The sequence below is a fragment of the Lagopus leucura genome, unplaced genomic scaffold (assembly GCF_019238085.1).
Source record: "Lagopus leucura isolate 7727_CA_CO unplaced genomic scaffold, USGS_WTPT01 Super-Scaffold_741, whole genome shotgun sequence".
NCBI lineage: Eukaryota > Metazoa > Chordata > Aves > Galliformes > Phasianidae > Lagopus > Lagopus leucura.
This window is the reverse complement of record NW_024962256.1, coordinates 12,173,652-12,188,175: the sequence shown is the minus strand read 5'-3', so window position 1 is coordinate 12,188,175 and position 14,524 is coordinate 12,173,652. Positions and strand designations below refer to the sequence as shown.

Here is a 14,524-nt window from a genome sequence, read left to right as displayed (position 1 = left end):
AAGTCTAAAATACATAACATCTCTGCTGTCTATTTAGAGTTTTGGCAACAGAATCGTGACATACATATATAAAAAATAATTCCACGTTTCTACTTGATGTCACATGAACATACAAGACAGTGAGGTATGTGAGGCTTTTCTCAAACAGAGTCCAGATGCTGAAGCATAGTGTACGATCAGCAGTCTAAGAACGTGGCACTCAGGACGTATCGACACAGCTGTTACGGGTATGTATTTCTGGATGCTGCCATTCCTCCCCTCCTCGCTACAGTGTTGTTTCATGGAAAATCTTCTCGTTCCGAAGGCATCTTTTTCCTGTTGCAGAATTGGCATTTTTTTAAAAAAAGAAAAATAAACACAGGGGCAATGATGTAGAAAATATAAACGTAAAGGAAAAAAAATGATATTTACCACCACATCACTGCACGACACAACACTTGTGCACATTTGCAATAGGTTTACCTGCCCCAGCAGCTATTCGAAAGGACAGGAACACAGGCTGCAGCAAGTCAGGAGAAACAGGAGTTACACATTGGAAATCTTTCTTTTTCAAACAGTAATAAACACACAAGAACAACCCTACGACTGGAAACAAAGCAGTGCAACGATTTCTTGGATTAACTGAATGACAAAAAGCACGAGAGCTATCACAGCTCTCTGATCCCACTGAAATCCAAGGGACCATTTCCCACTGATTCCTGCAGGTAGGGCTTCCCATGCACCTCCAACCTATCACAGAATCAGCTCAGCTGAGCAAAAATCCACGTTCAGTGCAGCAGTGACAGAAGAAACAAATACGATCGTTTTTGCAGTGTCTGTCAGCCACTGACACACCAAACTTTTAATTTGCTGCAGAAGCAGTAAACCTCTGCATCTTACATCGGGATCACACGTTCCTTAAGTGCGGTCTTAGGAAAAAAAGTGCTCTGTCTCAGAAGAACACTGACCACGGCAAACAGAAGTACACAGTTATCAATTTGGATTTATCCATATATTTATCCGCATGTATTTACCCACCACCCACCCCAGAACGACCATTCGGGAGCTTTAACACCACCTCTAGCACAGAATACCACCACTGTTGCACAGCTGTGAGCTGAGCAAGTTCCAAGCTGGCTTTTTCTGAAGGTACTCAATCACAAAATTCTGCAGCTGCCATCAGAAGTCCCCTCCCACTCCCTGACCTGGCACTTCAAGGAGAGCAAACACTCCATTTTTCTGCAGTTCTGCCTCAGCTTTTCCTCTGATATCCTCAGCAAAGCTGTCTGTAAAATCCCTTTCTTTTTCTTCACTGACACAACTGCTACTTATTATAGAATTCAATATTCTTTTTCTTACATGTTGTTTAAATACGGATCTGCCAATATGCTACTTTATGGGTAACTGGCTGGGTTCCACATTAAATTTAATGATGTATCGGAAGCATTTTTTGAAAACCCGAAGAAAAAGATTACGTTTTACATGGATAGTTGTAAGTGTGCACACATCAGTTCCTTACTCGTTTTGTACAGTATCATATTTTCTTTCCAGCACACACCATCCTCCTCCTTGTTTGGTTTCATACAAGTATCTGCTTCATTGGCTGATTTTGGCTGAATTCAACTTTAAAATAATCCCACAGCTTCCAATTCAAATTACCAAGTTGAGGAATTACTGCTTTACATGTAAAATTAAAAGAAACTATTGCACACATTCCCTCCCTAATAAGAAAAGAAAACAGAACAACAGAAAGTTTTGTTTATTTACCTTGTGATCCCCCATGCAGACGTTTGGCCCAATGTGGTCATATATTACAATCTTCTCATCATTTTCTGACTAGTTTAAAAAACAAACAAACAAACAACAACAACAAAACCACCAACAGGAATAAACAAGAGCTGTCAGTTCAGCTGTCCTCCACTTTACAGAAACAGGGGAATGGGGTGCTACAAATAATTCAGAATGGTTTCTGAATGAGGACGGTTTATGGAATCACACAATTAGGGGACAGAGTCACAGAACAGGTGATGCTCATACAGTAACACATCTTTTCTCGGCTTTTCCTGAGAGAGAGTTGCAGAAAGAATCTTTACATTCAGTACTGACTGCAGCCATTTGTACACATAAATTAACTCATGAAATCACAGTGCCCACTCCTTGCTTCTGGGGCCTTAAGAAATGTTAGAGACTAACATTTAGATAGATTAAGTTAATCTTTCCTTAGGTTTGCATTCAAACCTTGTGCCTGCAGAACGCAGCCCACTGCACTGCCTGCTTCCTTTTAAGAGCAGCACACAACTGTATGCAGTTGGCTAGGATATCTCTCTGTTGCTCTTTGAATTCCAAGCAATCCATGTTGCCCCATGGGATGAGTTTATTTCCTCACACAGTTGATTTTAAATGTTCAGAGATACAAATTATTTACACTTTAGGAATACAATCTTCTATCAGTTCCATGATATACACTCCTTTCTTTGAAAAAAGCATGAAGTGATTTTGGGAAAATCAGCAGGAAATGACATATGATATTCCTCCAATCTGCATTATGAATTGCTTTCATTTTGTTCTGTGCTGAATCCTTACACACTCACACACTGACTTCTTTAGCATTTGTACTTTCACGGGTCATAAAATGCATTCATCTTTCAGCCATTCGCAACACAATATAATTTTCAGAATGTTTTGTTTCTCCAGCACAGTACTTCAGGAATAAACACAAACACATTGCCATACACGGCAATTTCTTATTATGCTAAACATTTTCTACCAGCTAATTCAGTCTGCAATCTGCACACTCTGAAGTCTCTCATATAACCACAGGCGATGCTCTTTAAACTGGCTGGCAATACTAATTTATTTAGTATGAAACAGTCAAGACTTTCTCATCTGTAATCAGTCAGGTCTGACTGGGCAGTAACATTCTATAAACACCAGCATTTTGGACTATAAAGTTAAAACTGAATTATCTTTAATGCAGTAAGGAAGCTTAAGGTCAGATTTACTTTATAGCAGGTTGTCTGCCAAAAATATAAAAACATAACCTTCTGCATTGTATGCATGAGCCCTTTCCAATATTTCAAGATCATAATGCCACTAGCATCGGAAGTGGGGATACATTCATCAAAAGCGACTTGATAATTTACAAAGGCAGCATAAAATTGTGGATTTTCAACTGCATAATCTTTGGACAGATAAACAAATTACAGCGGTGCACAAGCAGAAACAATATACACTTGGCTGAGCATTCATTACTTCACGCTATCAGGCGTCAACGCAGCTCCCTAGCAGTGGGCAACCTTTGGTGTTTTAGGGCTCAGGAGGCATAAAATAACATGATGGTGAGGTAACCGACCATAGCATGATAGATGATGTTGCATGAAAGCTGTTCACAGCCCCATGTCTGTACAATCTGTAATGCCTACTGTGTAGCAGAGCCCACTGTACAGCGTGGCAACTTGTGCATACTGTTCTTTCTTCACATAGGGTTAAAAGGCAGCTTTACAATTTCTGTTTGAAATAAAATACAGATCTGCCAAGGCAGAAAAATAAACTCTTCATTTGCCTGTAAGAATTAACACCACCTAACAGTTACCCTCATAAGAATTTCCAATACCTAACTGGAACACACCAAAAATATTTAAAAATTGATATTGATATAATTAATGAAAAGTGATATGGTTCAGTGCTGGTGGTGGCAATGGTGATGAGGAGACGGTTGGACTAGATGATCTTATAGGTCGTTTCCAACCTTGTGATTCTATGATTCTATTCTATGATTCTATGATTCAAATTTCAAGGATTTATTATACTGTAATTAGTTAATTAAAATTTGCTTTTTGTTTCCTAAGTTCCTTCCTACACACCAAGGCGTAAGGTTCTGCAGTGAAATACATTCTCAGTGGCAAAGCAAATGCTGATGGCTGCACAAAACCACAGAAATGAGCACCGCCATTTCGCTCTTTCCTCTATTGGTTCTTTTCCATTTAATATATTCAATAAATTTTATGAGCCACAATTACAGTTTATTTTTGATCCAGATAAGCTAACTCCTTCCTTGGTATCAGCTCACAGAGTTACACACCCATGCCTGTTTGGCTTCCTTCATATTTGTAGTTTTGCACACACGTTTCTGGAAACGTCCCAGACGGCACGCTCCTGATTTGAAAGTACAAAACTGCAGTGAAAACACAGCACGCAGTTTTAAAACGTAAGCTCTGAATGATCCAGCTGACTGCATTTCTGTTCCACTGAGACCAAAAACTGGCTAACTGACCTCACAGCTACTAACTTCTTTAATGCTCTACCTTTGTTTTCTTTTGTTTAATTTTCTCCCATTATATCCAAGTTATACCCCCCAGATAATCTGAAAGAATTCCTTTCCCTCTGTACTGTTTACACTCTTCAAGCCTTTGTGTACACTTCTATCTCCTTATTCATAGTTTAAAAAAAAATCTTGCCCCATTGGCCACTCTTTCCATGGTTTTAATCCTTTGTTCTTGAGGAATTCCAGGGGCGCCAGGCGCTATCTGTAATATTTTGGGTAGAGCCTCCATTTTTCCTATTCTAGTTTTGTAGAAGAAGATCGAATGACTTTGATTCTGACATTACTGTTCTTACTACAAAGCCTATATTCGTCTTGGCTTTATAATGGTTTTTCATTAAGTTCCGTAATACAGGCATTGTCTAAAATTTTAGGTGAAACTTCAAGATATCATGCAGACACATACATTAAAACGTGTGAGGAAGTATGCTGGACTGAAATGTGAGTAGCTACATAAAAATGTTCTCAGCCTTTCAGTGAGTTATATACTGCAAAGCAAACAGTCTAATCATGAGGTAAATAGCCCTGATGGGAGAGAGAACAGGAAGGTTATAAACTTCAGGGAACCAAGTTTCGAGGGTTTCATTACTTTAAATGGAAGAAAAAAAGATTTACATGCAAAGATTACTTCCTGTTAAACTGTACTGGTTATAGAGAAAAATACAGATAGACAGATGACTTTGGGCAATTTGGCATTTGTAAAACTGTTACGCACGTGACAGGTAAACAATCTGGTCAGCAAAGCAGCCGCAGTGCAGCAGAGCTGAGAAGTCACAGCACAGTCCTTTCTGCATGGCAGTTATGGCCACTGCTCGCACAGCAGGAGGGATCTTACACAGAGCAGAAAGCCATGGCTGAGATCTCCTCATGCACTGATTTCCTGATGGGTTTGGGGTCTGTTAGGAACTGACAGCACAACAGAACAGATCTCCATGTTCTTGCCGTGACCAAACACACACAGGAAAAAACAGAAGCAGCGCACGTTGGCACATGTAACTAGCTCATCTGGTTCAGTGTCTCTACGGAAAACAGGAGAGCAGAGCAAAGTAAAGGAAAGAGACAAAACAAGAGACCTGTAAGGCTCCTCCTGAACTACAATTAGGTCATTTAGCCTTGAATAGAGCATCACTAAGCTTATCTGACCTCTAGGCACTGAAATCCTAAGAGGAACCGTATATTCTAAAAATGGTGCAAAATAATATTTCTAAACTCTAAGAGAATGTCTAAATTTACACCAACTTAATTGGTATACCAGAGTTAGGAGTCTGTCTGCTGTAGGCTGTCCTTCAGTGGACAGTGACAGAACATTTGACCCACATAGGGCCGGACACATTCTTGAGAAATGCAGTTCTCATTATCAACAACAGAGGGAATCCATATCTACTACACTTTAACTCAGGAGCTCAAGCTGTTCCTTCACAGACTTTTCCTTCAGTAACATCCTTCCTCAGTGGGAGCTACTCCTGGCTGCTTCTGTCTGCCTCTGTGTTGAGTTTTTATTATGACAGTCCTGCTATTACCTTATTCCCTATGTTACTTACAGGGGGCTTGACAGCGAGACTAATGGAGGTTATTGATTCATTTTTATTCTTTTTTAAACCAGGCACGGTTTCCCAGCGCAGTTCAGAAATGCCACAGTAGGGCACTGACAAATGCAGCCCTGACAAGCTCTGAAGTGTTATAGGAGAGCAAATCGTCAGTCAGCACTGGAACTCAGACATCAAATGAAGCATTGTGAAAGCCTGTGCTTTGGTAACTGTCCAAGGGTTAATTGGGACAAATCCAGATTCTCCAATGGGAAGCACTGAAGTTTAATAATTCTGTATGTGCTGCCACCAGCTTAGTGAGGGTTTGCTCTGGTCAACTGAAAATTCAGGGCCACGCAGAAAGGTATCGGCCGTACCTAACCTTGTTGAAGTAAAACAGAATCACAGAATCACAGAATCACAGAACTGTAGGGGTTGGAAGGGACCTCCAGAGATCATAGAGTCCAACCCCCCTGCCAAAGCAGGATCCCTACACCAGGTGGGGTGTGGGGACACATGGGGGAAGCAGTACGGCTGCAGATCCAAACTTACTTTCAGAATGAGCTCCTTGGCTGAGTGGGACATCAGGATCCTGTCACACCAGGCTGGACATCGTGTATTCATGTACTGCTTTCCCTGGGTGGAGTCCTCGCTGTATGGGTAACTGCAAACACATTGTCATCACAACAGTCAGCAGCCTCCTGCAAACATCCTGAAACCTCAGGCTCAAACAACAACATTAATTAATTATCTAATTAATACTAATTAATATCTAATTAATATCTAATTAATACTAATACTAATTAATCAAACAACAATAATTAATTGGCAAAAAGCAGCCCCTTTGAACATCTCACACAAAGAAGCTGATAAAACAGAAGTTATGTCATAGGATCACTATGAATGTACTCTGGGGTCTCCAGCAGGTTCTGTTTTAGCTTTAAAACGCAACAAAATGTTTATTGTGACCTGCAGAACACCCTGAAAATTAACTCTGTTTATCTCCGGAGTACAGGCCTGGGAGAGCCAAGGCTGAAGTCACTGAAAGCAATGGTACTGGCAGCCTCAGGTTCAACCGTCAGGAGGCTGTGTCCAAAGCTTTCTTTGTGAGTGGATCGTATCCAAGCCTTCTCACTACTTTAATACGATGGACCTTTGAATTTGATGCTCACTGGTTATGCTGTAAGGACCACTGTTTTCCCAGACCACTTCCAGAATGGTACGGGTACGTAGCCAAAGGGGCTTGGAGGAGGTCCAAAGGGGCTGTGAAAGGCTCAGTTTCTTGCATACTGGACCTGAATTAGCTGAACTCCAAATAAACATACTTAAAAACATTAAGCTGGTGCATATTACCTACATGCGTGTGTGTATTTAAAATACAGATATCTATATTTTATCCTGCTTGTGGTTGAATTCATAATGGAAATACTGAGGTTTTCAGGACATGTGTTGAAATAAAATTTCTGGGATGTAACCAGAGGGCTTGCATGCTTGAAGAGAAACTTATTTACCACCCTACTTGCTGTGATGCTCTGAAACTGAGACATTTTGCTTTCTACCAAATAAGTTTACAAGCTACATTGCCATTAAAAAGATTAGCCATGGCAAACATCCAAGGAAAGCATACTGAATGTACTGGAACAAACCAGTGATCTCAGTACCTTTTCCACCTCATCAAACCTAACAAGACTCATTTTCAAAACATATTATGAGAATTCAATTTGCTGCTTCACTGACATACAGAAGTACAGCTTATTTCTGAGCGTCTGTAAGATATTTTGATGATGTAATACTATTGGTAGCAGAAGCTCTTTGTCTGCAATTTAAGGGTTCACCTTTTCTGGTAAACCTTTTTTAGTTACTCAGGAATCCTAAACAACTGGAGCTACTTTTTATGATAGAAGGTTTAAGAATCAATCACGTTTCATACAATCCTCCCTTTTACAGTATTAACTGTACAGCTTTTAAGATAAGATGCTCTGTACTTGGAACGATCTGTTACCGCTATGTTAGAGTGCTTCATTCAAGAGCTTAAATTCTGTAAAATGGTGTTCATCAATTTGCTTTATTCATCTGAATATTTTCAAAGGGTGAAAACTGTTGCCAATTTTTCAAGGTCTCTAGCGCTGATCACCCAGTCAAGGAGGTATGGTCACTTAAAATATATCTGACCCATCAGCATTCATGCCCAATGGCTAGGGCAGAAATGAAGATAAATGTTGCAAAAGCTATCCAGACAAAATCATCTGTAGGTAATAATTCCATATGCTAAAATGAGGCAAGATCTTTTTATAAGCCAGCATCCGTCCCTCAGGCTAGAAGTGTGACAGCATTCTATCTTGACAAACTCCAGTGACAGAGGCTTCTCTCTCCACACTGCCTTATCTTTGTCTTGTGCCAGTCTCACTCCTGCGAAATGCTGACATAGATGTAACAAAAAAAAAAAAGTTATCTGAATTCACCCCTAAGAAGTAAGGAAAATTCTTTGCTCTCCCCCTTCATGCTCTAGATGGGTCCCGTATGCTTTGGAATAAGCAGATTCTTTTTGTAGATTGTCTCAAAAAGTGACCTAAATATGATTCCTGAAATTGCCAGGAGTGATTCTTTTCGCAGCTTGGCAGGTTTTGTGGACAGGGCAGCTTAGTTCATTAAATGTACTTATCTTAGATAGCTTTTTTTTGCAATTAAACACTCTATCAGAAATTTCTGGCATAAGACTGCCACTGAATAAATATTAATGAAACACATCACTGAACATACAGTATTCCACAATACAACTTTTCCAGTAACATACATTCCAGTACATGTCTCTGTCATCCCATTCTGTGGTTAAATGAACAGTGGGATTAGAACACTGCAAGTGCTTCCTGACTCCTTCCTGAATTCAGTCTTTTTCTTGGGAGCTCTGAAACTTTTCACTTGGTTGGAGCACTCATAAGGGTATTCTTTTCTATGGATACTGTGCCATCTTACATCATTTTAGCTTTCTCTCTAGCTGATGTGATTTAAAACCAGTCAATAAAAGCAATCAAAGGAGGAGACAGACAGATGCACGAGCATCTCAGGAAACTCAGCTAATGATTCTGTGTTGCCCTAATAGAAAGATATTGCAAAATACAAAGATACAAAAGAAACCAAACTACCCCAAACCTCAAAGCTGCCACACACAACAGCACTGATTTTCAGTCTTGTACACATCTGTCACAAGAATGCAGCCCTTGGTATGTTCCTGGCACCTCCTGCAAAAACAAGTCTTCTCTGGTCAGCAGGCTTGAGCCCACAACCACGAAGGTTGCAGACTGAACAACTCAACAACGATAACTAAAAAGATGCACGCGTTTCAGAAAAAGCAGGATATAAATCACAGCACTCACGTTGCTTCATCTAATATAGCAACTGCCCAGTAAGTACAGATTCAGGAAGGCACTCAAAAAACTGGAAAACATTTCTGATGACTTCATTGGGCTGACTATGCTAATACAGTTCTGTTCGATTATTAACTTTTTGTTTTCTCTGGGGTGCCTTCACAATTCATTGCCTCTCGTCTTTTTTTCAGCCCTATTTTTCTTACCCGCTTCTTTAAAATAGAGTGTAAATAGTTACATGTAAATTTATGCAAGAACTGATCTGTTAATACACAACTTCCAAAAGATATTCGGCGTAGGACCGTCTACTACCAAGTACATTCTTATAGCTTTGCTTTCTTTGATATCTCCAGCTCCTTTTAACACAGCCATTCCAGGTTGGTAAGGAGCTCACAATTCTTGGTTAAAAACTCATTTAATTACTAAGCAGATTTTTTGATCTATGAATTGTATAAAGAATAACAGATTTGATAGAAATAATTTTAAGGACTCTACATCTAATAGCCAAAAATTGAGAGAATCTTGCCAGGATTGAGTGTTATCAGTCTTGACCATTGAAGCTCTGGCTGTGGTGGAGAAAAGGAAGAACCAGCTCATTTGGCCCCATGGCTGTATGAAGAAATTCCTTTTTTTTTTTCCTCTAGCCTTCTGCCTCAGTCACCATCTATCTGGTGCTACATTAAAAAAAAAAACAACCAACAACAGTGATTTTGGTAACAGCAATTGTTCATGTAAAAATGATGGCATAACAGAAAAAGGCCTCCTGGGTATCACTGAAGCACAAATGATTACCAGATACGGTGCTAACACTTGTGTGTGCTATATGAGTGGGCACACTTCCTCATCTGAGCATTCAATACAGTTACTTGGTGGTTTTGCACACAGTATATTCTATATATAAACGGACATATGAGGAAACCCAAATGGAATAACTTTTCTGCCCTGTTTAAAACAGCGGCAAAGTTGAAATTTAGGATGTTGACCACTCACATCAGCTGAATAGCTAGTAACAAAATTTGTTGTTGTCTATATATGCCAGTCAGCAGAGAGTTACACAAAGTATCCTTTAACTGTATATGTTCTGGATAATGGATAGACAGGCAGTTCTGGAGCTGGACCATTCATGCACGCGGCTTAGATAATCTGTCTCCAATCCTCAGGATTTACTTCTCAAGATATTCCTTCTGACCACCTTTCCACCTTATTTCACAAACATTTACGTACTAATTAAAGCAGCATCATTAATATAATCCTGAATGTTGTCAAAATCTAACGGCACACTTTAAGGATTTGTCAACTAACTTTGTTGATTAGGAACAGGGTGTCAAATGAGCTACTGACATTACACTTAATAAGGATGAGAGCTACTTGGCACCTGTTGGTGAAAATAAAACACAAAGAGTGTCAGTAATATTCCTTCACTACTGCTGTTGACAGGTACTGTCAAAGATGATTGGACACCTTCACAAAAATACTTACTGCAGGGTGAAAAGTCTTCTGGCATCATAAACCATTCTGTCAACAGCGCCTTACCTCAGAACACAAGCCAACAATACCATGTACATAAATGTCTCCTTAACTTGCATTTCCAGTTGGGAAAAATGCTCCTAATGAACTCTTCTTTTGTTCAAGAAAGGACAAAATGTGTTACAGAGATGAGTGAAGAGTCTTTTCGAACAGGAAACAATTAACTCACTTTGGAGCATTATCACCTATAAAGCTGTCTGTCACAAACAGCTCTGCTTTCAGCTCAGTTTTGCTCACAGCCAACACCGTGAGCGTGCCCTACTGCTGACAGTGCGTTTTGGTGCCACTCTAGGCATCCCATCTTCTATGGAAAAGACATTTTTGGTAGTGCTGTAGAAAGTGTGATACCATCCAGCAGGAAGCAATGGGAAAAAAGCACACCGTGTTGCATTTTCTTTTAGTATAATACAGGTCATCCTGAGAAAATACGCATGCTATGTCAAGATTTACGCACAGAATTTAGCCAAATTTTATCATGTTTCCACTTGAGGAGTGGAGAACAGCTCCTTCTTAAGGACCAACTGTCCTCTGAATTGTTTTTAATAAAACAGGTTTCAGATGGCATGGAATCATGAAGTGCTAATGGGAATAGAGCTCTTTATGAGAAGAGCTGAGATACAGTTTTAATTTGGTCCAGTTTATTTTGGAATTCAGGGATGAGTCCTTGCATTTACTTAATCTACTCTCAACTTTCTGTTGAGATATTGAGAGAACTTCAAAAGGTGAAGAACACTGAACACTTTTCATCAGGAAACAGTTTATTACTTTATTTACCTTTAGCTCTGCTCTACTTTCAAGTTGAGATGATTTTACTAGGAACAGGGACTGTGTAAAACTGCCCATTCAAGCTTTGAGTACTTTCAAAGTCACAAGGCCAAATATACGTATATAAATAAAAAATATACTTTTAATTGGCAAGGTCCCACTTCAGTATTGATGTGTCTTGGACACAAGCAAGATCTCAATAAAATGTCATCTGACCAAAGTATGACATCTAAGAATCAGCAAATGCCATTGTTAATTTTTGTTCACTGCCAGATCTTTGGTTTCTTCCCCCACATCAAATTACCACTTCATATTTTCCTGAATCTGAAAGGGAGATTTGGGTTCCCTAGGCTTTTTCCCAGCACATGACCCCGTGTAATTCATCTTCATATGCTTGTTGTAGAAGCAGACAATTAAAGCTTAGCCATGAGACACACTGGTATTTGAATTAACTGTTCACGTGTACCAAAATACTAATATGCCTTCATGATGCTCTGCTGAGCTAACTGGCCATGATATGCATCTCACTTAAGCCAAATCAGGAGGGTAAACAGAGTCCTGCAAACACAGTAGTTTAAGTACAATGTGTTAAACAGCTGCTACTTGCAAATGCTACACTAACACCATGGTGATGAAACCAACAATCAGAGTCAAAGGTGACAATAAAAAGGGAGGTCACCAGGGCAATCCAGTAGCAAAGGGTAAAATGGGTAAACAGGACCCAAGCCATAACTCCAGGCTCAACACAAAGCAGGAAGGTTAACACCACAATGCTTTTCTCTGAATTTTGTTTTATGGATTTATGTTGACCGTATTGCTTTTTTTCAGATAATGAGCTGCTTTGGAAAATCATGCTGTTGTAATACACGTGAAGAATACATAGGATTCTACTAATATTTCTGTTCTGTTAGTCTAACTCAGGACCTCCTCCAGTGAAAAGGAAGAAACCCAGAGCTCCTTCCTTTTTCTCTTTTCCAGAGAGGAATAACTGGGCACTTCTTCTTCTGCTCCCATAGAGAAATCCTCCTCACCGATTACAAACATTCCGCTGCTCACCCACAGTGACTGCACAAACACAGCTACTTCTTGTACCTGCCGTCTGCCTACTGTCTCAGTGCTCCTCCGTAGGGCATTCAGTCTGTGGAAGGCCAACAGACTGATGCACAGCCGACAGCGCCCAACATGCAGAGTTCTGCTGTTCAGTGAAGAGCACCACGGTGAGGCCCAGTGAACAGAAATGGATCATTCAGCAGTACTAATTCCTTGGCCAGTGGACAGTGAGTGATGTGCTCTACAGCTTTAATAACAACAAAGCTGCACTTGCTAAATGTCTGTGATACCTCTACTATTACAGGTGGATACACATAATGATGAATGACGTTGGCCTGTTGGAAACAACCCAGCGTGGGCTCATTCCAGCAGAACAGTCTGATGTCAGCGCATGTGACTGTGATTGAGCTACATGTTTTCTCCAGGAACTTGCCCGACTTAGGCTAAATTAATTCTGTGGAATATTTACACAAATTCTAATACAGAAGATAAAAACCAACACAAAGCTGAGCACCAGGTAGGAAGGAGCTCAGGTTCCAAAAGACCAGGCTTTTCAGTAGTACTTTCAGACCTCAGCAGGATGCATCAGTGGTAAAAAGACTACAACTGGTGACCTGGCTAACAGCAAAGACCATAACCTCGTCTGAACTTACTCCATTTTTCCACTGAACCACTGTTTGCAATCCTCACCTTACACATGGCGTACAGTAATAATCAGCACTTGAAACTTCTTGACATCCCTGATTTTCTTCTTTATTTTTCCTTTGCCACAATTCCTTAAAACAAAGAACTGCATACGTGGCAACGTGATCCAGTTCTTCACAAATTAAAAAAATATATATCCTATTTTAGTTTGAAAATTAAGTGAGAGCTGTACTGGTTTAATCTGAAGAGACAAATAGGGATAAGAGTTAAAGTGTTATAGTGGTTAAATGATCACTGATCTAGAGTAAATGACAGCTGTCTTTTCAATCTCCAGTTGGGAAGCAGTTTCTGTGCTCCACTCTCATGTGGTGGAAGAACCTGGATAGCTACACAAGGTCCTGGGGCAATTTGCCCCTCAGGGGCTAAGGGATCCACTGACAGTTTAAGATAACCTGGAAAATACCTGGAAGGTGTTTTACTTTTCATGAATTAATATTAAGTATTGCTATTTGGCAAAAAATGCACAAATACTTAACTGGCAGAAAAAGTAACTAATACAGCAAGCACAAAAACCATCCACCAGTTTAACAGATGTTCATCTATTCTGGTGCCTAATGCTTCCTTCTCTGAGGAAACGACCCAGAAGCAGGTCATGTTCTACGCAAGGGAATCCCGTTTGCTACACAGGTTCTGTACCCAGTTGTCTTCTTGTATGTTTTGAATACATACAAGGCAACTGGAGAGGACAGTGCTAAAGTAAAGGAGTCCATTAGAATCTGAACCACGATCTTGCCTTCTCATTTCCCACAACAAGACAACATTTGGAATACGTACGAAGGCACCAAAAGGATTCAGTACAATAGGCACAACTGTTCTTCAGACTCTCTTCTGAAGGGAAGGAACAAGTGGGTGCCTTTAAGAATAGCTCTGCTTCCTGCTGAACAGACCAGCTTGTTCTCCTGTCAGACTAGACCAGGAAAAACATATATATAATTGTGCCACCTGCTAGAATAAAAGGAAGGTCACAGGACAAGATGCAAGGATAGAAAACAGACAGATTATTGATTAAACAGGAACCTGGAAGAATTAAGTACAAGAGCCAAAGAAAACTCCAGAAAAAACACAATTCCAAGAGCAGATGAGGTTCAGCCTATCTCCTGGTGAGAGGTGACAAAGCCAAGATATTGCCAATGCAGAGTGTCTGCTACAGAAAAACATCACAAAGAGGGTATCTAAGACACAAACATATGTCCAGCCAGTAAATTACATGACAGCCTAATGCAACAACAAACAGGAATAGGCCACTTTAAGAGAATGATTAATACTTAAGAGTATTGTGCATGCAG

At 40.0% G+C, this 14,524-nt stretch overlaps 1 protein-coding gene across 1 annotated transcript in view; it reads right to left on the bottom strand.

Moving 5' to 3' along the window:
• Positions 1 to 224: 224 nt before the first annotated feature.
• The window catches only part of INPP5A (inositol polyphosphate-5-phosphatase A), a gene marked incomplete at its 5' end in the record, with an annotated part of 209,170 nt that continues 194,870 nt past the window's right edge, over positions 225 to 14,524 (bottom strand). Inside the window, 4 exons of the mRNA XM_042863573.1 lie at positions 225 to 315; positions 412 to 499; positions 1,747 to 1,815; positions 6,379 to 6,490. Of these exons, the coding sequence (XP_042719507.1) occupies positions 419 to 499; positions 1,747 to 1,815; positions 6,379 to 6,490 (262 nt within the window). The remainder of the gene's footprint in view (positions 316 to 411; positions 500 to 1,746; positions 1,816 to 6,378; positions 6,491 to 14,524) is intronic.